This window comes from Callorhinus ursinus, unplaced genomic scaffold (genome assembly GCF_003265705.2).
Source record: "Callorhinus ursinus isolate GAN/ISIS: 27379988/994484 unplaced genomic scaffold, GSC_fseal_2.0 scaffold92, whole genome shotgun sequence".
Taxonomy (NCBI): domain Eukaryota; kingdom Metazoa; phylum Chordata; class Mammalia; order Carnivora; family Otariidae; genus Callorhinus; species Callorhinus ursinus.
This window is the reverse complement of record NW_027397154.1, coordinates 944,652-971,132: the sequence shown is the minus strand read 5'-3', so window position 1 is coordinate 971,132 and position 26,481 is coordinate 944,652. Positions and strand designations below refer to the sequence as shown.

Sequence of the window (26,481 nt, the reverse complement as noted above, 5' to 3'; positions counted from 1 at the left end):
GCAGCGCCTGGGAGCATGCTAAAGTCACCTACTGAGCACGAACAAAGCAAGAGCCTCGGACTTTAATCCCTGCTCTCTCCCACGTAAACTGTAGTCTTGGCTTGTCCAACATCTCTGCATTTATTCATGGTTGGTAAATACAATCCAGAGCCTGATCAGGATCTCTTTGTTTCCAGATCAAATATGGAATTACTGTTACTTATACTCTGTGTGTCAGGAGACTTCATACAACTCCATCTCACTGATGGCTGCTTTCATCATAGCTACCACATATGCGCATTTGTGATGATTATGTAATTCCTGGAGAAAGATGAAATTTAACTTTACGCAACCAGGCTTAGCCCACTAAAAGAATACGATGTGGCTGTCAAAAAAAGCCAATGCGGTCCTAGGCTGCACTGAGAGAAATATGATGTGTGGGACACTAAAGGGATCCTTAACTTCATTCCATACAGTAAAACCACATCTGGAGCAGGAATTCCACGTCAGGCACACTTTTCAAAGGATATGGACAAAGCAGGCACATTTGGAAGAAAAGGATCACATTGGTAAATGTACTCAGTCTTGTCACATGAAGACCGATAAAAAAATTAGGGGACATTTAGCAACAAAAGAATACTACAGAAAGACGTACTAGTTTTCTCCTACCAGAGGAAAGGTCATGTGGAAGAGGAGCAGACTTATTTTGTCTACGGGGCTGCGAAGAATAGACCCGGACAAAAGGACAAAAACAACAACATGCACTTTGGGTCTGTTAGGCAAATCTTCCTCACTATCAGACACAAAACAGACCGCCACAGGACCATCGCCTGCCTGTTACAGACGCTGAGCACAGACTGGACAGATGCTTGTTGAGCAGGAAATAAATGGGTCCCAGCATCTGTGTCAGAATCCTCCAGAAGCCTTCAAGTGGCTCTCATTTCTCAGTGTGTGCAAAACAACCAATGGCTGTTTCCACTAATGCTTATGCCCAGGCCCCGCTCCTGGGTCCCTATTCTGGGTCTGAGTTAAGCCACGGAACATGCATTTTTCAGTAAGCACTCGTGAGGGACCCCACAGCAGGGTGACCTAACGCAGTGCTCCCTGGGACACACCTGGAAAAATACTCCTCTCCACCCTTTGCCACGTACCCCGTGAATAGAAAGGCTGCCCCTGCTCAGTGCTTCCAGCCTTGCTAATGGTTGTCTGCCGATTACGCCCCAAACAGCAGTATTTCCATGTCAATGGAAATAAACCGATGATAAGGACTCTGAATGTTGTCTCCACTTATCTTTTCAGATATTTCTCGGAAAGAGGCAAACCCAGACCATGATAATTCTTTCCTATATTTTTTTCCCCTGTAAATAACCTGGAATCAGACCTTATTTACCAAACTAAAGGAAAACAAAAACAAAAACAAAGACAAAAACAGAACACCCACCACTCCTTTTTCCACCACTTCCTTCAGTTTAGAGCGTGTCATTTTGGGCTCCTGAGGCAGGGAAAATGAGAAGAAAACAGTCAATAGAAATTATCATGTGAATCTTGGGTTTTGAAATGCTAACGTTACCCCCAATAACAAGCTATTTACAAACTCCCAAGCGATCTCCTGCACTTGCCCATTTACAGCAGCTCTGTTCCACAGCATTAAAGAGAAACAATCAACTACTCACAAACATCGGCATATCTTCCGTCTCACTGATGGCTGCTTTCATCATAGCTACCACATGCTCATTTGTGATTACTTCCTGGAGAAAGATGAAATTTCACTTTATGCAGCAAAGACGTGTGACCCAGAAAACAGCCGCTTCTTAACTCTGCTAGATACTGAAATGGCTTCCGGTTGGGGTAAAGCCAGCGTTGGCCAGAAGCACCCAGGTTCAAACTCTAACAGAGGAGGAATGCTCGATGCCACAGCTACCAGGAGCAGGAATGAGAGTGTGGGTAACTGACTCTACGCTTCTGAGAAACAGTAACCAGCAAGGAAGGCTCTGTAAACAGCTGATACATCTGTTAGAACAGGACCAGCACGTGTGCAGCATAAACTGTTCCCCTGGCATCTCTCCAGACCTATCGACCCATGGAAGAGTAAGTCCACTGCGAACATTATCATCTCCGAATGTGCCAAATGAGACGATAAACCGGCAAGGCAGTGGAGGAGGAGAGGAACAGTTTACCTGCCCAGGTCTTTTTAAATGTGCGTTCGGATTTCAAACGTGTGCTGACGGCAACGGGGAAGCCGTCCTGAAATGTCAAGTGCTGTGGCCCGCGCAGCTCCCAAAGTTAGTAATTCACATACCGAGAACCAAGAATTCCCTGAGGGTCTGTACGGGAAGCCTTCCGGCCGCCGTGGTACTCACGTGGAGGATGTTGCGCACATTGACCGCAGTCAGGTTGTGCTGCTTGGCGCCGTCCTCCAGAGTGCGGTCCAGCGCGTCGTCCAGCTTCAGGTCGCAAGCCCACGCCCCTCCCTCTGGACCTCGTCCGTCCCGCCGTCTCTTGGTGCCCTTTCTCTTTTTTCGCCTTTTCTCACTTTCTTCACCGCCTTGTTCTTCTGCAAATAAACCAAGAACATCATCAGAATCTCCAAACCACTGCTCCCGTAACTTACCCCAACAGGCCGACGGTAAGAATAGGCTGCCAGCCGGCTGGCCTGGAAAATGAGAGCAGCCTGCGCGGTGGCGCCAGGGAGGGTGCGCAGGGCAGCGCACTCCACAGCGGCCGGTCCTCTACACGACGACGCGCACTGACCTACTGCTCCGAACAACCCTAGGAAGCCGAACTATTACTTTTCCCACTGTGTACAGATGAAGAAACTGAGGCAGAGAGATTAAGAAACTTTCCCAAGAGCCAGTAACGACAGAGCCATGCTCTGAAGCCTCGTTCTCTAGCCTGGGCGTCCGCAGTCCTACTTACTACCCTGTAGAGCCCAGATGATATGGCAGAAACCCCGGCCTTGTGTCTCAGTTCTGGGCAACCTCGGAAAGAGTCCCACTTTCTTCTTCTGCAAATACAGATATCTGCCTATCAGGGACGCCATGCAGATTAAGTGACATAATATAAACCAAAGGGCTTTATACCAGTGAAACATTATACAATGCAACTTGTCATTATCATTATTCTGTTCAGTCTACAAGAGAGAAAAACAAGGAGCAAAGGATAAAAAATTCACTCTGAACTGTACCAAAAAGGGGGAGGGGAGGACAAAGTTCTCTCCATTCTGTAAGAAGAAAGCACATATATAACCAGACAAAAGGAAAAACTTCTCAATTATCAGAATCTGTTAAGTCTTGAAATAGATTATCATGTAATACCAAAATGAGGTTCTCATCCTTCCAAACCTTTAAGGCCTGCTCTCCTCTGAAAACAAGGGTTAGAGTGTGGATGAACATGAAGATGACGTTCTCTGGTTAAAAGATTCTGTGACCTTCAAGCCACATCCCGACATTATTTAAACAGTGAAAAGTAGTGACTTCAAACAACTGCTTCTGCACTTGTGAACACACACCAAGAATCTGATCAATGTGTACAACTCTCAATCCAGTAATTCTTGTTCTTAAGGAAACAATTAGATGTGCAGAGACTAATAATCACATTACTCATTGCAACGTTAATTATTTTAGCAAGAAGATGAAAATCTCCTAAATGTCCAATATTCCAGGAAGGGTAAAATGAACACTGGTACATCCATACACTGGACTGCAATAGAGCCATTAAAACTTGTCTTTTTAGGGGCGCCTGGCCCGCTCAATCAGTAGAGCGTGCGACTCTTGATCTTGGGGTTGTGGGTTCAAGCCCCACGCTGGGTGTAGAAATTACTTAAATAAAACTTTTTTTTTTAACAGTCTTTTTAAGCAATGGGGGGAAACAAATAAAAATATCTACAAAGAGCTTTTAACGATATGGAAAATTTTTCTGATAATGATTTTTAAGAACAAAAAGAAAAGGTAGAATTCAAACATGCGCATCTTACAGTCATGTCGCCTAAATCAAATGCGCTGCTTCGAGGTACAACCCACAAGATGACACCTACAAAAGAAACATAAAACCTCCCGAAGTTCTAATAATGACAAAGCTCTTTACTACCTTTTTTTTTTTTGAGAAAGCAGCAAAAGGGGAATTACACAGCATAATACACACCAAGACTCCCTAAAGGCCTTTGTATACATTATCTTTTCCCCAAACCTTTCTTCTCACCTCACCACTGAGTCACCCAGTTGCCTAGACTTCTATTTTTATAAAATAAAATTAAGAATGTAGCCATCAGGGGGCACCTGGGTGGCTTAGTGGGTTAAGCGTCTGCCTTCGGCTCAGGTCATGATCCTAGCGTCCTGGGATGGAGTCATGCATCAGGCCCCCTGCCTGTGCTCTCCCTCTCTCTCTTTCTCTCTCTCTCTCAAATAAATAAAGTCCTAAAAAAAAAAAAAAAAAAAAGAATGTAGCCATCATGTCAAATGTTATAAAATTTCTAAACTTTTACTCTCAGTTTCCATAAATAATTTTGTTTCAAACCAGTTCTCAAACTGGCACTGGTTCTTAGACCACACTTTGGAGTAGCAATGCTTTAAGATACACACTGAGAAACACTTAGCCCCACTAAAAATACTATTAAAAAAATGAAACATAAAAATTATTTAAATGAATTGTGAAGAAAGGTTATCATAAAATTTAAATATTTTTCATGGAAAAATCATTAGTTAGCATAATTCGATTTAGAATAGCCATCTTAAAAACATGCAATCAAAGTGGGGTTAAACCATCCCAGTGTCTAGATTACATCACACCTATTTCTCCTCTGATGTCTGATTTTATTTTTTTTTAAAGATTTTATTTATTTATTTGACAGAGAGAGAGACACAGCTAGAGAGGGAACACAAGCAGGGGGAGTGGGAGAGGGAGAAGCAGGCTTCCTGCAGAGCAGGGAGCCCGATGCAGGGCTCGATCCCAGGACCCTGGGATCATGACCTGAGCGGTAGGCACCTGAGAGGAAGGCAGACACCTAACGACTGAGCCACCCAGGCACCCCACTGATGTCTGATTTTCATGCTGAGTTTTTATTAGGGAATATATGTCTGAAGGAAAATCTAATACATTCAAATTCCAACACACTACACAAACAATCCAAAAAGAACAGATAATTCAACTATTTGTTATACTGTTTTAGAATTAATCCTTTATCTTCTAAAATATTGGGATACCACTGACTCTATGAATTCTAAAGAGCTGAAATTAAAACATTAAAAAAAGGAAGCCGCTCTATAAAGATCAGGCTGGAAAAGATACAGAAGAAAATCTAATTTTTCCTTCCAAGAGAAAGATGAAAGGTGGCCTAAAACAAGATATTCCCTGAAAAGTAGATCTCATGATGCAACCAATAAACTGAAAGTAAAATGTACTGTAAATATACTGTAAAGTGGATGAAGTCAGTGAAAATACAGTGGGTTCTGCAATATCTAGACCACCAGAGTTGCTCAACAGCCGGGTCAAGCACACACCCAGAATCTCAGGTTCTGGCCACAACAATGTATTTTTTAACAGATGAAACCTTCCCACCAGAAACAACTGTAAAACTATGTAAGACTACAACTGACCCTTGGGTAACACAGGTTTGAACTATGCAGGTCCACTTATATGTGGAGTTTTTTCAATAAATACAGCACAGTACTGTGAATGCATTTCTCTTCCTTATGATGTTCCCAACATTTTCTTTTTTCTAGCTTATTTTACTGTAAGGACAGAGTATACATGACACATAACTTCATCAACCGTATTATTAGTAAGGCTTCTGGTCAACAGTAGGCTGTTTTAGGGGAGTCAAAAGTTGTATGTGGATCTCCAACTGCGTGTGGGGCACAGCGCCCCAACCCCCACACTGTTCAAGGGTCAACTGTACATAAAAGTGGAAAAATATATATATAAAGCAGTCTGAAGCCACTGAAGAACCCTCACGGAAAGGATTTAAGGAGTTGGAATCTTTTAGAGAAGGGAAGCACATTAAGGAGGACCCAAGCTGAACACAGCGGTCTTGCTAGCATAAGAAGCCAGACATTTGGAGCTGCCGAAGCAGCTGAGACTGAAGGATAAAATTCTGCAGAGTAGGTCAGACGTCTGCCTCTCGATTTCAGCTCAGGTCCTGATCTCCCGGTTGTGGATCAAGGCCCCCGGCTAGCTCCGTGCTTGGCAGGGAGTCTGCTCGAGATTCTCTCCCTCTGCCCCTCCCCCCACCCCACTCACATGCATATGTAGACACTCTCTCAAATAAATACTAAAAAAAAAAAAACCTCTGCAGAAGAGAAAACCAAGGAAAAATGAGCCAAAAAAGTTTCTGTTCAAGCTCCTCTGAACACCTTAGCAGACCCTTAAGCTGTGCATGAACAGGATGGAACCCCAAGAAACCCAGCAGGAGAGTGGCTAGGAGGCAGAAGATTCTCACTCCACACCTCTGGGGAGAAAGAGGTTGTAGTTCAGGTCGTGAAAAGGAGGTAAAGGTCTTCAAAAACACTACAGCAAGATTTCTTAGCAGTGTTGAAACCTCAGAAGAGCCACCCACTAGGGATACAGGCCACAATCTAGGAGTAAGTAGAAAGTGGAAACAAGGGGCGCCTGGGTGGCTCAGTCGTTAGGCGTCTGCCTTCAGCTCAGGTCATGGTCCCAGGGTCCTGGGATCAAGCCCCGCATCAGCCTCCCTGCTACACAGGAAGCCTGCTTCTCCCTCTCCCGCTTCCCTTGCTTGTGTTCCCTCTCTGGCTGTGTCTCTCTCTGTCAAATAAATAAATAAAATCTTTAAAAAAAAAAAAGAAAAGAAACAAAGAAGTGGAAACAAACTAGACAACATAGCATAAAACTAACCCGTGGCAGATTTAGGTGATCCTCCAAAATTATCTGCCTCCCAGAAGATAAAATAACCCTCTTTGGAAGAAGGTAACAATACCAAAGCCTCCAGAATTTTCCATCCATAATGTCCAACATACAATCAAAAATTATAAAACATGGGGCGCCTGGGTGGCTCAGTCAGTTAAGTGTCCGCCTTCAGCTCAGGTCATGATCCTGGGGTCCTGGGATGAAGCCCCACGTCAGGCTCCCTGCTCAGCGGAGAGCCTGCTTCTCCCTCTCCCTCTGCCTGCCACTCTGCCTACTTGGGCTCTCTATCTCTCTGTCAAATAAATAAATAAAATCTTAAAAAAAAAAAGAGAGAGAGAGAGACCTACAGGTAAATCAGATACTTGAGAAAGGGTTTTAAAATAATTATGATCAATATATTCAAGAAAATAAAGGAAAATATATAGAATTTCAATCAGAGACATGGAATTCCCTGGTGCTAAACACCATTACAAATTTAACAGGGGCAAAAAAAAAAAAATTAACAGGGGCGCCTGGCTGGTTCAGTCAGTAGAGCACGTGACTCTCGATCTTGGGGTCTGAGTTCAAGCCCCACATTGGGAGTAGAGCTTACTTACAATAAATAAATAGATAGATACATAGATACATAGATAGATACAAATAATAAATTTTTAAAAAGCAAAACTGAATATATTTTGTTTCCAGACAAAAAATCTGAGATAATTCACTGACATAAGACCAGGTTCACAACAAATACTAAAGGAAAATCTTCAAAATGAAAAAAAAAATGATCCTAGATAAAGGCAAAGCAAAGAATTTCAGGATGAATCAAAGAGCACCAGAAAGGTTAACTATGTGATAAATACAAATGAATACTGACTAGCTAAAATAGTAACAGTAACATCTTAGGGATTTAAAACTTAGGAAGAAGTAAAATATAACATCAATAGCACAAAAGGCAGGAGTAGATATATGGAGTGAAACTGCTATAAAGTTCTTGTATTTTTTTGGAAGTGGTAAAAGTACAAATTTAGTAATTTTATTTTTTATAAGATTTTTATTTATTTTAGGGAGAAAGAGCACAAGCCCCCGTGCATGAGCAGAGGGAGGGGCAGAGAAAGAGAGAGAATCCCAAGCAGACTCTGGACTGAGTGGGGAGCCTGAAGCAGGGCCCCATCCCACGACCCTGAGATCATGACCCAAGCCAAAACCAAGAGTCAGACACTCAACCCAATGAGCCACCCAGGCACCCCATAGATTGTAGTAATTTTTAAAAAATATATATTGTTGGGGTGCCCGGCTGGCTGAGTCAGTGGAGCTGACTGGCTTAATTGGTAGAGAATGTGACTCTTGATGTCAGGGTTGTGAGTGTGAGCCCCACACTGGGTATAGAGATTACCAGAAATAAAGTCTTTAAAGGCATACCCCACTGACTCAGTCAGAAGAGCATGCAACTCTTGATCTCGGGGTCATGAACTGAAGCCCCACGTTGGGTGTAGAGATTACCTAAATAAATAAAACTTGGGGCACCTGGGTGGCTCAGTTGCTTAAGCAGCCAACTCTTGATATCTACCAGCTCAGGTCATGAACTCAGGGTCGTGAGATTAGACCACACGTCAGGCTCTGTGCTGGGCATGGGTCTGCTTAAGATTCTCTCTGCCCCTCCCCCGCCACGTGCACATGCTCTGTCCCAAATAAATAAATAAATAAAATTTTCTTTAAATAAATAAGACTTTAAAAAATAAAATATGCAGAGCTAAACTGATAGAACTGAAAGAAATACAGACAGATCCACAATTAAAGTTAGAGACTTCACTATTTCTTTCACAGTAAATGACAAATAGACCCCCCCACACACAAAAGCAGTAAAAAGGGAAGAACTGAACAATGCTATCAACCAACTTGACCTAACTGACATTTATAGAACAGTACACATGAAAACAACTAAATACATTTTCTTTTCAAATAAATACAAATGGAAGAACTACCATAAAGATCATACTCAACACCTGAATAAAGACCTAAAGGAAAAAAAAAAGATTATATTCTGGGCTATGAAATAAACCTCAATAAATAGAAAATGAATGAAATTATACAAAGTAAAATCTGAAGACAAGGGAATTAAATCAGAAATCAGTAACAGAAAGATAGCTGGAATTCTCCAAACTATAGATTTCTAAAGATTTTTTTTTTTTTTTTTTTTTTTTGACAGAGAGAGAGACAGCAAGAGAGGGAACACAAGCAGGGGGAGTGGGAGAGGGAGAAGCAGGCTTTCCGCTGAGCAGGGAGCCCGATGCGGGGCTTGATCCCAGGACCCTGGGATCATGACCCGAGCCGAAGGCAGATACTTAACGACCGAGCCACCCAGGCGCCCCCAAACTACACACTTCTAAATAACCTGTGTGCCAAAGAAGATATCCCAAAGGGATTAGAAAATATTGTCAACTGAAGTCAATGAAATACAACACATCATAATTTGTGGGTTAAAGCTAACACAAGTTCTTAAAGGGAAATTGATATATTAAATACTATCATTAAAATATTTAATAAGTCTGGGGCGCCTGGGTGGCTCAGTCAGTTAAGCATCAGACTTCAGCTCAGGTCATGATCTCAAGGTTCTGGGATGGAGCCCCACACTGCTGAGCACAGAGCCCGCCTAAGATTCTGTCTCTCCCTCTGACCCGCCCCTAACTCACGTGTGCCCATGTGCACGCTCTCTCTCTCTAAAATAAATAAATAAAATCTTAAAAAAAAAAAAAACAACTACTAAAGGAATACTATAAAAACCTTTATGCCAAGGTTTCCACAAGTTGGATGAAACAAATAACTTGCAAGACACCAGCTGTCAAAGCTCACTCAAGAACAAGTAGATAATTGAACAGCCCTGTATCTGCTAAAGAAACTGAGTTCAGGGGAGCCTGGGTGGCTCAGTCAGTTAAGCATCTACCTTTGGCTCAGGTCATGATCCTGGAGTCCTGGGATCGAGTCCCACATTAGGCTCCCTGCTCAGTGGGCAGTCTGCTTCTGCCCCTCCCCCTGCTCCTTTTCTCTCTCTCCCTCTCTGTCTCTAACTCATTCTCTCTATCAAATAAATAAATAAAATCTGAAAGAAAGGAGGGAAGGAGGGAGGGAAGTTAGGAGGGAGGGAGGGACTGATTTCATAATTAAAAACGTCTACAAAGAAAACTCCAGGCCCAGATGGCTTCACTGGTGCATTCAACAACACATTTAAGGAAGAAATACCACCAATTCACACACACTCTTCCAAAAATAAAACCATGAAAACACAAAACAGAAAGAAAAGAGAACACTTCCCAACTCACTTTGAGGTCAGCATGACCCTAATACCAAACCATGCAAAGAATACAAGAACATTATCAGCCACAGGTACAAGAATCCTTAAAATATTAGCAAATCAAATCCAACAAAATAGAAAAAGGGTAATATACCTTGATCAAAAGGTGTGGTGTACCCCAGAAATGCAAAAGTGCTTTGAAATTTGAAAATCAATCAATATAATTCACCACATCAACAGACCAAAAGCAGAAACAAAAGATAATCTCAGTAGACGCAGGAAAAGCTTTTAACCAAATCTAACATCAATTCACCACAAAAACTCTCAGCAACCAGGAACAGTGGGGAACTTCCTCAATCCAATGAACAGCCTCCAGCCCCATGGGGGAAGGCTGAGCACGCTCCCCTGAGGTCAAGAGCAGAGGGAAGATGCCTGCTCCCACCACTGGCCAAGGCTGAACTGAAGGTCCTCTCCAGCACAGAGCGAAGCCGGACGGACAAATGGAGAGGGGGACAAAGAGGGAAGAAGAAGAAGAAAGAGAAAGTAAGAAAGGAAAGACGGACAAGCTGGAAAGGAAGGCAAAAAAACCTTTGTTCGCAGATCACATCATTCTCTCCGTAAGGAACTGCTAAGGATCTACCAAGTATATACAGCTAATAATGGGCTTAAAGCAAGGTCACAAGATAGGCCAGTACACCCAAGTACACTTATCTACAGATTAGCAATGAACAATTGGAAGTTGAAAAGAAAAACTCACATTAGCATAAAAGAAGAAATATTTCGGTGTTTCACAAATCTAAACAAATAGGTGAAAAATGTATATGTAAAGAACTACAAAATATTGCTGAGAGAAATTTTAACATCTAAATAGATAGATCTTGTTCATGGATCAGTAGACTCAATATCTTTAAGATGGCAACTTTCCCAAATTTATCCACAGATTCATTACCAATCAGTATTTCAGCAGCTATTTTTTTTTTTTAAAGATTTTGTCTATTTATTTGACAGAGAGAGAAACAGCGAGAGAGGGAACACAAGCAGGGGGAGTGGGAGAGGGAGAAGCAGGCTTCCCGCTGAGCAGGGAGCCCGATGCGGGGCTCGATCCCAGGACCCTGAGATCATGACCTGAGCCGAAGGCAGTCGCCCAACCAACTGAGCCACCCAGGCGCCCCCAGCAGCTATTTTTTTTAAGATTTTATTTATTTAGGGGCGCCTGGGTGGCTCAGTTGGTTAAGCGACTGCCTTCGGCTCAGGTCATGATCCTGGAGTCCCGGGATCGAGTCCCACATCGGACTCCCTGCTCAGCAGGGAATCTGCTTCTCCCTCTGCCCCTCTTCCCTCTCGTGCTCTCTCTCTCATTCTCTCTCTCTCAAATAAATAAATAAAATCTTTAAAAAAAAAAAGATTTTATTTATTTATTGACACAGAGAGAGAGAGAGCACAAACAAGGGGAGTGGCAGGCAGAGGCAGAGGGAGGGGAGCCCGAAACACGGGGCTCCATCCCAGCATCTGAAGATCATGACCTGAGCCGAAGGCAGACACTTAACCGACTGAGCCACCCAGGCGTCCCTCTGCAGGTATTTTTGAAGAAAATGACAAGCCAATTCTTAAATTTACATGGAAATGCAAAGGACCTATAATAGCCCAATAACCTTGTTTTATTTTTTTTAAAGATTGTATTTATTTATTTGAGGGAGAGAATGAGAGAGAGAGAGAGAGAGAGAGCACATGAGAGAGGGGAGGGTCAGAGGGAGAAGCAGACTCCCTGCCAAGCAGGGAACCCGATGCAGGACTCAATCCCAGGACTCCAGGGTCATGACCTGAGCCGAAGGCAGTCGCTTAACCAACTGAGCCACCCAGGCGCCCCTAACCTTGTTTTAAAAAAAAAAAAGGACATGGGGCACCACGTTGGGCTCTCTGCTCAGCAGGGAGTCTAGCTCTCCCTCTCCCTCTGCCCTCCCCCCACCTGTGTGCATGCACTTGCTCTGTCTCTAATAAATAAAATCTTAAAAATATATCTATCAGGGGCACCTGGTGGCCCAGTCGTTAAGACCCCTGCCTTCAACTCAGGTCATGATCCTAAGGTCCTGGGATCAAGTCTAGCATCAGGCTCCCTGCTCGGCGGGGAGTCTGCTTCTCCCTCTGCTCCTCCCCCGCCTTGTGTTCACTCTCCCTCTCAAATAGATGAATAAAATCTTAAATATATATATACACATATATAAAATATACATATACACATATATATGTACGTATATATATATATTTTAAAAACAGGATAAAGGTGAAGACTTAGATTACCTGATCTTGACACTTACTGTGAAGTTATACGGATCGAACCACTGTAGTTTTGGTGAAAAGGTCAGACACATAGATCAATGGACAGAACAGAGTCCAGAAAAGACCCCACACTAATATGGCCAGTGAGTTCTTCACAGGTGCAAAGGTAATTTAATGGAGAAAGGAATCTTTTCCAAAAATCATGCAGAAATAAACATCCACATGCAAAAAAGAATCTCAAGTATGCCTCACACATGATACAAAAATTAACTCAAAATGGATCATACACCTAAACGGAATATGTAAAACCATACAACTTGCAAAAAGAATCTCTGTGACCTTGGATTGAGCAGAGTTCCTTTTTTTTTTTTTTTTAATGTAAGCTCTACACCCAGCATGGGGCTTGAACTCCCAACCCCAAGGTCAAGAGTCACACGCTCCACCAACTGAGCCAGCTGGGCGTCCCAGTATTAGGCAGCATTCCTTGATATGACACCAAAACCATATTCCATAAAAGTAAAACCTGAAGTATCTCCCCATACCTAACACTAAAACAATCTGAGCAAAATAAAGGACACCATTGCACTGTAACTCAAATAATAAAATAAATACCCATGAGTCCACACTCACATAAAAATTGAATAAATAAACGAGGAAGAAGGGACAGCTCTTCTTTATAGAAAATCCCAATTACTAAATGTAGAAGGAATGAAAGGAATAAAAAAATTAGACCACCACAGTATAATTCTTGTGGGCAATCCACCAATGGATGTTAAAATTAGTAGGGAGAAGTTTGAGGAGAAACAGGACACATGCATAGTTTTAATGTATCTTCTGCAAGGAGTGCCTGGGTGGCCCAGACAAGTTAAGCATCTATCTAACTCTTGATTTCGGCTCAGATCACGATCTCAGGGTCATGGGATAGAGCTCCAAGTCTGGCTCTGTGAGTAGAGAGTCTGCTTGGGATTCTCTTTCCCTTTCCCTCTGCCCCTCCACGCCCTCTCTAAAATAAATAAGTAAAATATTTTTTAAAAAAATAAAGTATCGGGCACCTGGGTGGCTCCGTTGGTTAAGCCACTGCCTTCGGCTCAGGTCATGATCCTGGAGTCCCGGGATCGAGTCCCGCACTGGGCTCCCTGCTCAGCGGGGAGTCTGCTTCTCCCTCTGACCCTCTTCCCTCTCGTGCTCTCTCTCTCAAATAAATAAATAAAATCTTTAAAAATAAATAAATAAATAAAGTATCTCCTGCAAGATATGTACTAATTACAAAAGGAATAAGGGCATATAACAGAATAATGATCAAACACTTCACCAAAAATGATCTACAAGTGGCCAATAAATACATGAAAACATGCTCTACATTGCTCTTCCTTAGAGAAATGCAAGTTCAAACCGCAAGGAAATACACCTACTAAAATGGAGAAAATGTAAGCGTCTGGCAACTGCTGGGAAGGACACGGATCAGTTGTGAATCTCACACCCACTGGTGGGAGTGTAAAATGGTACAGCCGCTTTGGAAGACGGGTCAGCAGTTCCTCATAAAGTGCCGGAAATGTCCTTCCTAGTGATTTACCCAAGAAAAATGAAAACTTATGTCTAGGGCGCCTGGGTGGCTCAGTTGGTTAAGCGACTGCCTTCGGCTCAGGTCATGATCCCGGAGTCCCGGGATCGAGTCCCGCATCGGGCTCCCTGCTCAGCAGGCAGTCTGCTTCTCCCTCTGACTCTCTTCCCTCTCGTGCTTTCTATCTCTCATTCTCTCTCTCTCAAATAAATAAAATCTTTAAAAAAAAAAAAAAAACTTATGTCTATCAAAGACCTATATGTGAATATATATAGCAGCTTCAGGCAAAACCTGGAAACAACCCAAACGTCCATCAACTGGCGAACAAGTAACTTGTGGTGTATCTATGGGATGGAATACTACTCAGCAACGAGAAGAACAAATGTGAATGAGTCTCCAAAGCATTGTACCAGGCAGACAGCTCCACACTGTATGTGAGCACGAGCAGGACACCGCAGAGAAAACCACACAGACAGAGTGAGGCGGCGGACGAGCCCGGACTGAGAATGAAGGCCTGCAACGGGCAATGAGAGAGCTTCCGGGGAGACAGAAATGACCCGTATGCTGACGGTGGCGGCAGTTACAGAACTGTATTACATGTTTCAAAACTCACTGGGTACGTTTCATTGAATGCAAATTATATTTCAATAAATCTGACAGTAAGAAACAACATGAATCTCCACATTACTAACAGAATAAAGAAGAAACACTGTATGATCATCTTAATAGAGACAGAAGAGCACTAGCACAATTCAATACATGATAAAATTCTGAAAATTAAGAAAAGAACTTCCTTAATCTGATACAACGTATCTATAAAAAGTTGGGGCGCCTGGGTGGCTCAGTTGGTTAAGCGTCTGCCTTCGGCTCAGGTCATGATCCCGGGGTCCTGGGATCAAGTCCCACATCAGGCTACTTGCTCAGCAGAGAGTCTGCTTCTCCCTCTCCCTCTGCCCCTCCCCCTGCTCATGCTCACTCTCTGTCTCTAATAAATAAACATAATCTTTAAAAAAAAATGTATCTACAAAAAGTCTGCAACTGTCATGCATAACAAGGAATACAGGGGTGCCTGGCTGGCTCAGTTAAGCATCCGACTCTTGATTTTGGCTCAGGTGGTGATCTCAGGATCATGAGATTGAACCCCATGTCAGGCTCCATGCCTAACAGGGAGTCTGCTCTAGAATCTCACTCTCTCTCTCCCTCTGCCCCTCCACCTCCCCACTTACAAAGACAAAACGAAACAAAACCCCAAAAAACAAGAATAATACGGAGTGCCTTCCCCCAAGTTCAGACGAAATGTGCATGATCACCACTAGGATTTGCAGTAAGAAAAAGAAATAACAGGGGCGCCTGGCTGGCTCAGTCCATTAAGCATCTGCCTTCAGCTCAGGTCAAGATCCCAGGGCCCTAGGATCCAGCCCTGCACGGGCTCCCTGCTCCGCGGGGAGCCTGCTTCTCCCTCTGCCTCCATCCCTCCCCCGATCATGCTTGTGCTCTCTCTCTCTCAAGTAAATAAATAAAATTTAAAAAAGAAAGAGAAAGAATGGAAGGAAGGAAGGAAGGAAAAAAAAGAAATCACAAGGGGCACCTGGGTGGCTCAGTCATTTAAGCGTCTGCCTTCGGCTCCGGTCATGATCCCGGGGTCCTGGGATCGAGCCCCGAGTTGGGCTCCCTGCTCCGTGGGGAGCCTGCTTCTCCCTCTCCCGCTCCCCCTACTGGTGTGCTCACTTGCTCTCACTCTCTCTCTCTCAAATAAATAAATAAAATCTTAAAAAAGAACTGAAATCACAGGTGCTTGTTGTAAAACCATTTTTTAAGCCGAATAAAGTCTTTATTCACTTGTCTGTATGTGTTATAATTCACAATAAAAAATACAGTATTTCAAAAAAATTTCAGAAGGCCTAGTGCTATGACCTAGCAATTCACCCAACAAAAATCAAATGCAGATGTTCACCCAAAGATCTGTGTAGAATGTTCACAGCAGCACCTTTCAGAGTAGCCTGCAACTAGAAACTATCCTAATGCCCATTAAGAGTTGAATGGAGGGCGCCTGGGTGGCTCAGTCGGTTAAGCGTCAGCCTCCGGCTCGGGTCATGATCCCAGGGTCCTGGGATTGAGCCCCAGGTCGGGCTCCCTGCTCAGTGAGGAGTCTGCTTCTCCCTCTCCCACTCCCCCTCTCGTGATCTCTCTCTCTCTCTCCTAAGCTCTCTCTCAAATAAAATCTTAAAAAAAAAAAAAAGTTGAACAGATACAGAAAATGTTGAATGCTCAAACAACAGAATACTAGACGGCAATGAAAACGAACAATCTACAATCAACAGCGTGGGCCAATTTCATAAACACAACAAGATGAGTGGAAGAACACAGTCACTAGGCATACAAACATAGGATTCCACTCACGAAGTACAAAGCAGGTGAACCGAACTGGGCTGCCCGGAGTCAGAGTAACGGCCCCCACGGGTGAGATGCCGGTAACAACCGAAAGGGACAACCCAGGGAACAGGAAATACTCTGTTTCTTGGTCTGGCTGCTGGCTGCACGGGTGTCTGCAGTCTCCGAAAATTCAAGGAACTAGGATATCTTAGGACACATGCAGTTTTCTACATATTATACTTTATATCATATTTCAATAAAAAGGACTTTTTTTTTTAATTACAAAAGAAGAAAAGAAAAAGAAAGCCTACCCATCGGAATGAAGAGTCCACCGTCCTCTGTCTCATCCTCAGCTTGCGGAGCCAGGGTCCCGAATGGCTTTTCCTGAGGACATGCACAGACACCTGGCTGAGGGGGTTTCCCAGGCGGGGCTCCTGATTTTGCAGAGTGGCTGCCTAACGGCAGCGAAGGTATCACCCCTCCAGAGTGCAACTGAGGTTTTCCTGGAAGAATCACAAGTATTGCTCCACACTTTGCCCATTATCAATCATACTAGGTTACAGAAATCAGCATTTTGTTATAAAGTCCTTTATAGATGGGGTAACTTCATTAATAATGCATACACCATATAGGCATTCTCCTCTCACTTACAGGGTCCTAAGAAATCAAAAGCTCAGATCCAATGTACTCACCTATGTCAGGGTGTTGAACTACATAATGGCTATGGTCTCCTACTTTTTCTTTTTTCCTCTTAATTTTAAGTAGGCTCCATCCACTCCCAATATGGGGCTTGAACTCATGACCCTGAGATTAGGAGTCACACACTCTACCAACTGAGCCAGCCAGGCATCCCAAGGTCTTTCTACTTCTAATATGCTTTGAGTTATGCATTTTTTTCCTATGGAGAAATGAGAACCATAATTGTGGGGTGGGGTTTGTTACAGTCCTGATGACAAAGGGACATTTTATACAACCATTAATACCGCGTTTAACCCATTATAAGTGATATCCATTATAAATGTCCTGAACTTTCTGACTCCATAAATTCTACAGAGCATTAGAGTAAAAATCACCGTAAAATTATCAACATACGGTTCTACAGTTCCTCAGACAACTTTCCCCTCTTCACCTCAACTCTTAAAGAGTGCTATCTTTCTTCTGGAGAAGATGGGGCATTTAAAAAGCAAGGAAACATTCATGCTGTAGCAAAAGTCGACATGAGAACCAAGTTGTCATGGGGAGGAGAACACAGGCAGAACAGGCGTGCTGAACAGTGACTGCCTGCTCCTGAGACAAGAACCCGGGGGCAAGAGCAGAGGGAAAGAGTGTCCAACTTTTCACGGTGCGCTGTCCGCATCTATGAATTGTTTTCATGTCTGTGTATTACACAGTCAAAACATGTTCAAAAAGAGATCAAATTATTTATCACTGAGCTCTATGCAGAGCAGCCCTCAGGCTGTGTCATCTCATCGACACTGGGACTTTCAACCAGTGTAAACACGGTTTTAAATTGGACCATCCTCTCCCTCAACAGAGAAAAAAAAGCTTTAATCTTAAAGAAGCCGTGAATCGATCCTGACTTGCATGTACTCTCCGTCTCCTATGCTTCACTTCCAGAGCCCATGCGCACCGCACATCAAAACGTCCCACGGCTTTGCCTTTCACAGGGACTGGACAAAGAGATCCCAAATCCATCAAATCCAAAGTTGCTGCCAGCCAAATTTCTTAGAAAAGAGAACTTCAATAAACAGCATAGTGATCTCCTTCATCAACAACCTTGAACAAGCTGTACACTTAATGATGTCAACATTTTCAAAACTGAACCAACATAAAAGATTTTTTAAACAAACATGCCAGAAATTCACTTGGGTAGTTTCCACTGATACTTCTACTACCTAAAAGGTATTTGGAACAACTCTAACACTGTCCGTACAGTTTACCAGCCATAGAGAAAATGTTTTTCTTTTAAGTTTTACTGATTTAAGTAATCTCTACACCCCACGTGGGGCTCAAACTCATGATCCTGCGATCAAGAGTCACACGCTCTTCCAACTGAGCCAGGCAGGCACCCCAAAAATGTTCCTTTTCAATGACCACATCACATTGCTTCTCAATTTAACCGCCGTCGCAGAGAACCCCGCAGGAACCCCACTCTCCCTCTCCTCTGCCCGGGTGTTAGGTGCTCAGAGCCGCTAGAAAGGGAAGCTGAGAAGGGTAAAAGGCAGAGCAGCGAAGACTTACACAGCACACACCTGTAACTTATGTACTGCCAGCCTGAGAGCTGTGAATTGGTAACATGAAAACAATTAGCTGAGAACTGCACAAGTCAACTAATTATAAGCTGAAATCTGCCTAAGTTAATCATTTTAGAAGGCTAAGGAAAAAAAGCATAAGGAGAAATTAGGGTATATAAATCGATTTTAAAAGAACAATTAAAATTCTGAAAAAAAAAAAAAGAGGGAGTGGTAGGGGTTAAAATTCAGCACCTGCAGCCTAGAAACATGATTTCACAGTGTACCCACTGTAACAAAATGCTGATACAGTAGCCCCCTGCTTATCCTCTGGGACACAGGTTCCAAAAGCCCCAGTGATGCCTGACACTTCCCACAGTACTGAATCCTATATACAGTGTTTTTTCCTGTACGGACCTGGACCTACGATAGTTTAATTTATAAATTCGGCAGTGAGATTAACAGTAACTAGTAACAGAACAATTGTAACAGTGTACTGTAATAAACAAACGTGGTCCCTCCCTCTCTCAAACTATCATACCATCCTGTACTCACCCCTCTCCTTATGACGATGTGAGCGGATACGATGCCTACATGGGGTGGTGAAGTGAGGGGAGGGCCATAGGCGCGGTGACACAGCATTAGGCTACTATTGACTTTATGACGAGGTGAAGTCAGGAGGATCACCTGCTTCCAGACTGCGGCTGACTAGGGATAACTGAAGCCACGGATAAGGGAACACTAGCCCACTTCAAAATAACCCAGAGTTTTTTGGTTTTGTTTTTTTCTACAAAATTGTAATACTAGGGCGCCTGGGTGGCTCAGATGGTTGGGCGTCTGCCTTCGGCTGGGGTCGTGATCCCAGGGTCGTGGGATCGCGTCCCACATCGGGCTCCCTGCTCCTTGGGAGCCTGCTTCTCCCTCTGCCTCTCTCTCTCTCTCTCTCTCTCTGTCTCTCATGAATAAATAAATAAAATCTTTAAAAAAAATTGTAATACTACACATTACTTAAAAGAAAGCAAAACAACAGGGGCGCCTGGGTGGCTCACTTGCTAAGCGTCTGCCTTCGGCTCAGGTCATGATCCCAGAGCCCTGGGATCGAGCCCCGCATCAGGCTCCCCACTCAGCGGAGAGCCTGCTTCTCTCTCTGCTGCTCCCCCTGCTTGTACACTCTCTCTGTCTCTGACAAATAAAAAAATAATAAAATATTTAAAAAACAGCAACAACAACAAAACAAATACACACTAATTTTTTTTTTTTTTTTTTTTAAGATTTTAAGTAGTCTCTACACCCAACAAGGGACTCAAACTTACAACCTGGAGATCAAGAGTTGCACACTCCAATGAATGAGCTGGCCAGGCGCCCCTACACTACATTTTAATGGTAATAACTGTGCATAGTAAGATTTATTTTCTTCCTTAAATTTTTCATTATTCAAAATGCATATATATGGGGCACCTGGGTGGCTCTGTTAAGCGTCTGCCTTCGGCTCAGGTCATGATCCCGGGGTCCTGGGATCGAGTCCCACACTGGGCTCCCTGCTCGGCGGGAGGCCTGCTTCTCCCTCTCCCACTCCCCCTGCTTGTGTTCCCTCTCTCCCTGTGTCTCTGTCAAATAAATAAATAAAATCTTTTTTAAAAAATGCATATAGGGGCGCCTGGGTGGCTCAGTTGGTTAAGCGACTGCCTTCGGCTCAGGTCATGATCCTGGAGTCCCGGGATCGAGTCCCGCATCGGGCTCCCTGCTCGGCGGGGAGTCTGCTTCTCCCTCTGACCCTCTCCCCTCTCCTGCTCTCTATCTCTCATTCTCTCTCTCAAATAAATAAAAAATCTTTAAAAAAAAATGCATATATACGAATTTTCAATCTTCTTCCTTTCTGTTTTGTATGTTACATTTCTAGCCCACAAAAAAAAAAAAAAGGTACTGGGGGGAGAAAAAGGATTCTGGATAGACACTCATAAGGTCCTTCTTTTACTGGTATTACAGCTCATTAAAGGTGCAAGGGGAAAAAATAAATGAATAAATAAAAATAAAAGTGAAAGGTGGTAGAATCCACTTTCAGTTATCCAGCTTAAAGAAGGGGAGTGGTATTACAGATCGTCCTAAAGAACAAATGTTTATTTTATTCACCTACACTTGGACATCTGTAAACTAACCACAGAAAACATCTCTAGATTCCACTCCTCAACAGCTGAGTGACTTTGAACCCCTCATGAATTACCCGTTCCTCCCCTACTAGCACTGGAATCCTGTAACCTCTCCAGGTTCCCCCACCTTCATGTCACAGACACAGCCGAGCTTGAAGAAGACATGTCGGGGATCCCACGGCCTCTCTGGCCGTCTCCATCCTCCTGCTGCAAAACAGCCAGTGCTGCTGTCATTCTCCCTCCTGAGTTCCATCTGATCTCCTCGTCCCAGAAACTCTCCGGCGCCCCCTCTCAACCACCTCCAAGCTGCAAGCACAGCCTTCTGTCGGGCCCCATCATCCTTCTCTCTCCTTTGTCACTAACTTTTAAATCATGTGCCTTGGGGCGCCTGGGTGGCTCAGTCGTTAAGCATCTGCCTTCGGCTCAGGTCATGGTCCCAGGGTCCTGGGATCGAGCCCCACATCGGGCTCCCTGCTCAGCGGGAAGCCTGCTTCTCCCTCTGCCACAACCCCTGCCTATGTTCCCTCTCTTGCTGTGTCTTTCTCTGTCAAATAAATAAAATCTTTTTTTTTTAAAGATTTTACTTATTTATTTGAGAGAGAGAGTGAGAGCCAGAGAGCACGAGAGGGAAGAGGGTCAGAGGGAGAGGCAGACTCCCTGCTGAGCAGGGAGCCCGATGCGGGACTCGATCCCGGGACTCCAGGATCATGACCTAAGCCGAAGGCAGTCGCCCAACCGACTGAGCCACCCAGGCGCCCATAAATAAAATCTTTTTAAACACACAAACAAATAAATAAATGATGTGCCTTGTTCTCAGAGCTCTCCTCCTTCCTGACTTCTCCTATCATTTCTCCAGTTTTCCCTTCTCTGTCATCTTCCCCAGCATAAGCTGGTCCCCTCCCTCCACATTCCTCTCCATGAAGAAACACAGCGAACACTCTGAAGGTTTCTAATTCTACCTCCTACCCAACTTCAATCTGAGAGTTCTATTTTATCTTGATGGCCCCCATATCACACCTCACACTCCTCATACCTAAAGCCCAACTCCTTTCCAATCCCCCCAACACCTGCGCCACCATCCCCAGGACAGATCTCTTAAATGGTATGAGGCTCCGAGCAAGATCAGTTCTTCCTTCGTAGTGTCTCTGAGACACACCCTTTCCTCTCTCCCCACGGCCAATATCCCAGTCCAAGCCTTTGTAAGGTCTCAGGGAGAGAAGGGCAAGGCTGTGTCCTCTGCTTGCCTCCGGCTGCTCCAAATGAATTATGTGCTTATCTTGTCTTCTCAACCAGACTACAAGCTTTCTGAGGCGAGAACTGTGCCTTCTGCTTCTTTTATTTATTAACTAGCTATCACCTACAGGAAAAGTTCAAACGCCTGAGCATGAAAAACAAAGCCCTTCACAATCTAAACATAATCAACCGCTCTGAAGACATCTCTCACTTCTTCCAACCAACCATGTCACCATCCCCTTCGGCCTCTGCCTTGGCGCCTACTGCTCTTGGGCCTACGAGACCCCAAGCCACCAACTGTCAAACTCTTATCCCTCAAGTCCTAAGGGTTATGTCATCTCCGTGGAGCCCCATCCACTGTCCCTTTACATTGCTGCCCCTCCTCCACAAGCCCCACTTCATGTCCACGTCCACCCACCAAATCACAAAAGGCCACACAGAGCTCACCACTCCAGACACGAGGGGGTAAGAGAAAGAGAAGGATACAGAAGAGGATCTCGGGACGGCAGGGACAAGACAGTCTCCACCCATTCATAAACCTGACTGCTGGCCCTTACGAGCGGTGCGGTTCCGAGTCCACAGTGAATCGGTATCCCGTCACAAACGCTGCTTCATAAATGAACTGCAGAGAGCACGGTGGCAAACTGGTGCATCAAGGCAAACATGGCCTAACGACCGTTCATCTTACCTCCTTCTTCCTTGACTTCTTCACTCGGCTCTCCTGAAAAAGGCTCCTTTGTAATAGGATGATCACCTCTGTCTTCTTGGGGAACAAGCCCAGGCCTGAGTGTCACCTTCTTTCCTCTCCTTGAGCCAGTGGCCTGCACTTTTCCTTTACCAATGTGTACATTAAGGGGCTGCGAAGACTCCAAGGAAGGTAGGGTGATTCCCTGAGAGATGGCCACATCAACAGCTTCTAAAACTGGTGCATTTGTGTCCTGGGTGAGCACCCTAGAGCTCAAAGACGGATCCTCCGCACCAAGCTGATTTCCAGCATCCTGCACGGACTCTATTTGGAGGCCAGCTGCTCTGCCATGACTCGGACTCCCAGAGAGTGACGGTGACCCCAAGTCTTTCACCTGGTCAGACGACGCCTTAACAGCCAACTCCAGGTCTAGGCCCCCTTCCTCCTGGTTGCCCTGGTGCTGTGGGGACTCTGTCACCATAGCCCTTCTCTTCTTACAGGGCAACATTGTCCAAGCCCCACTGCTGTTCCATCCTGGAAGGAGAAAAGCAAGTTCTCATCACCCTCATGTAATTAATGATAAGAGCATTTCTTCAAGTATCTTTCCACTTATTCATGTTCAGTCATGGACACAGTACTTTACACCAAATACACAATGTCCCGATAGGTGGGAGATGAGCGCCTGTGGTTAGAGTGCGGTGCTCAAACCCTAACTTCAGCATACTAGTACGCTATCTTGGCTGAGTGATTTAACCTCTCTGATCTTGAGTTTCCTCCACTTTCAAGGATAACAACTGGGCTTACCTCATAGAGTTATTGTAAAAATTAAACAGTAAGTGATCAGTAGATGTTAGTTACCATTACTACCATCAGGGAGGTAGAAAAGCATGATGCTGAGAGCAAACTGTGGAGTCAAACTCCATTTGTTTCCCAAATCACCTTCTCTCCAGCTTTGTGACCCTGCATAAGTTACTTAAACTGAACCTCAGTTTCCTCAGCTATAAAATGAAATGCGGACACGTGGGTGGCTCAGTCGGTTAAGCATCTGCCTTCGGCTCTCAGGTCATGATCCCAGGGTTCTGGGATCGAGCCCTGACTCCAGCTCCCGGCTCAGCGGGGAGCCTGCTTCTCCCTCTGCCGCTCCCTCTGCTTGTGTTCTCTGACCCTCCCTCTCTCTCTCAAATAAATAAATAAATCTTTTTTAAAAAAAGATCAACCATTTTATTTATTTATTTGTTTGTTTGTTTGCCAGAGAGAGAGACAGCGCACAAGCCGGGGGGAGCGGCAGGCAGGGGGAGAAGCAGGCTCCCTGCCAAGCAAGGAGCCCGATGCGGGACTCGATCCCAAGACCCCAAGATCATGACCTGAGCTGACGGCAGACGCTTAACTGACTGAGCCACCCAGGCATCCCAATAAACAAAATCTTTTTTAAAAATGTTTTTAAAAATGAAATAAAAACAGCATCTATGTCATTAGACAGCAATTTATTAGATCAATGTTTGCTATTGCTGTTTTCATGAACAGGTAGTTCCATTAATAGAAACAATCCAAAAGCAAAGTGTGGTTGTTTAAAAAGGTTAAGCTATATTAACAGAAATTTTGTGTTGAAAACAGGAGTTCTATTCTCTATGCTATGCTACTTCTTGACTCTTGGCTTCTATCCCGGTTTTTCACAATTTAAGGGCAACAATAACTTAAGCTGGAAGGTACCTTTTACGTTCTTATAGCACCTGTTTGCAAAGCTCTTTTACAGTATTTATCATTTTTGTCATTCTCTTGTCTGTCTCCTTCCCATCTCCTTCCCCCAAAACTACATGCTTTCTGAGGAAAAGGACTCTTCCAACTGGTACTGGTACCCCCAGTACTTGGCAGGATCTGCCTATGGTATACTCAATGAATGTTTCCTGAAGAAACGAACAAATGAAAGAGGGCATGAACTTCCCATTTGGTGCTTATTCTATGCAGCATTTGGACCATGAGTTAAGCACTGGATGGAAGCTGATCGCATCTTTCTACCCAGAAAAACTTTTATAAAATAGGTTCAAGAATAAAGTTAAGTTGGGCGTCTGGGTGGCTCAGTTGGTTAAAGTGACTGCCTTCGGCTCAGGTCATGATCCTGGAGTCCCCGGATCGAGTCCCACATCGGGCTCCCTGCTCAGTGGGGAGTCTGTTTCTCCCTCTGACCCTCCCCTCTCTCATGTGCTCTCTCTCTCTTTCATTCTCTGTCTCTCAAATAAATAAATAAAATCTTTAAAAAAAAAAAGAATAAAGTTAAGTTGCCTTGTACAACACTGAGTTCTTCCTCACTGACAGTGCCCATCTACCAGGGTACTACATGAAAGCCTGGACTAGAGGACTAAGAAAGTTCTCTCTCAGAGTCTGAACAATAAGGTTATTTTAAAACTCCCCAATTCAGGGGCGCCTGACTGGCTCAGTCAGAAGAGCGCAGGTACAACTCTTGCTCTCAGGGTTGTGAGTTCGAGCCCCACGCTGGGGACAGAGATTACTTAAAATAAAAAGATAATTCTTAAAAATAAAATAAACCTCCCCTAATTCAGTCTCTCCAGGGAGCAGGAGAACCCCACCCCTGGCTCCAAACCAGTTTGTTTCACAAACACACACACCTATCAGGGGAAATCAGGTATCCTAATTCTGGCTTCTAATGCACACTGATTGGTTATTAAAGCTCAATAAACACGTGAAGGTTCTGCTGACCCCGGTGAGGCACGGTGGAGAGTAGGGAAGAGGCGGGGCGGGAGCAGCCTGCACGGGTCCTACACTTCGGAGATGAATGACAAGTTGAGAGAAGAGGAAGAAGGACGGGAGGCAGGCAGCTACCATTCAGAGGCAGCAGCGTGCAGAGATGGGCCCCAGGCACTTCAAAACGCAGCAGCTCTCTTAAGGCCCCGGCTCCGGGAACTGGACTCACACCAGCGGGGGGAATGAATGCGACCCCGGGCAGCGCCAGCGCGGGCCCCTCCCGGGCACAGATTCCAAAGGGGGGTCCTCGCTGCGCTCCCCACCTCGGCGCCGAGCGGCGGCCCAGCTCCCCACGCCCAGCCCGGCACCGTCACGCACCCCGCGCTGACCCGACCCCTCTTTCCGCCCCGCCGCACGCGCCCCGCCGCCCTCACCAGCCGGCCAGGTCCCGCGGAAACCCAGCTTCGCTACCGCCGGAAGTCGGCCAACGGCGACGGCGGACGTGCGCGCCCCCGAGCCGCCAATGAGCATGCGCCAGCCTCCGGGCGCCATGCTAGCTTGGGGCGGACTGAAGCCGCCGCGCCAGCGGTCGGCCCAAGAATTTAAGGGCGAGCCCTGGCTTTTTCTGTCGGTGGAGCTGCCCTACGCTAAACAAAGCTGGGGGTTGCGATGCAGTGGTGTAGTCTGACAACCAGTCCTTCCCGCCGCGAGATACCTGGAATACGGGACCGAGGAAATGGCGAATTCGTAAGATTGCAGAGGACTCCCTGGTTTGTACAAATAGTTCAGTTTCCCGAATAAAACGAAGGCAGTCTGGGACTCAACCCATAGTGATTACTCCTGTCTGTATAATACTCTTCATTCCACCAAATGCTTTCACTTACGTTATCATAGGTGATCTCATCTTCACAATAAACCCCGTGGGACGATGGCTATTACACCTTCCAATTTACACAGAACAAATTTCGGGCTCAGCTGGGAGGGTGATTTCACAAACACACACAGCTCTATCAGGGGAAATCAGGTATCCTAAATCTGGCTTCTAAGGCACACTGACCCAGTGCTCGGGAGGGTGCCGGGGGCAGAGTGGATGTTCAATACATGGATTTTGAGTGAATAAATGATTTCTAGAACCATGTTCTTTCCACTTTTCTAGAAGG

General features: G+C 44.8%; 1 protein-coding gene and 1 non-coding gene across 8 annotated transcripts in view; both read right to left on the bottom strand.

Moving 5' to 3' along the window:
* The window catches only part of GON4L (gon-4 like), a 69,066-nt gene that overhangs the window by 40,506 nt on the left and 2,079 nt on the right, over positions 1–26,481 (bottom strand). For 5 of the 7 annotated variants that reach the window (XR_012376921.1, XM_025858702.2, XM_025858705.2 and 2 more), the window contains exons 1-6: positions 25,756–25,799; positions 22,625–23,155; positions 16,637–16,828; positions 2,340–2,533; positions 1,653–1,727; positions 1,421–1,471 (exon numbers count right to left, since the gene is read on the bottom strand). Coding sequence is in view for 6 of the 7 variants with exons in the window: in XM_025858702.2 (XP_025714487.1) it covers positions 1,421–1,471; positions 1,653–1,727; positions 2,340–2,533; positions 16,637–16,828; positions 22,625–23,129 (1,017 nt within the window). In the remaining variant the exon portion in view is untranslated. Of the gene's footprint in view, positions 1–1,420; positions 1,472–1,652; positions 1,728–2,339; positions 2,534–16,636; positions 16,829–22,624; positions 23,156–25,755; positions 25,800–26,481 lie in introns of those variants that run through there. The other 2 variants (XM_073888534.1, XM_025858707.2) reach the window with 2 other exon arrangements.
* Positions 17,101–17,173, bottom strand: TRNAR-CCU (transfer RNA arginine (anticodon CCU)). Its single transcript has one exon. It is a non-coding gene; the product is annotated as a tRNA-Arg (tRNA).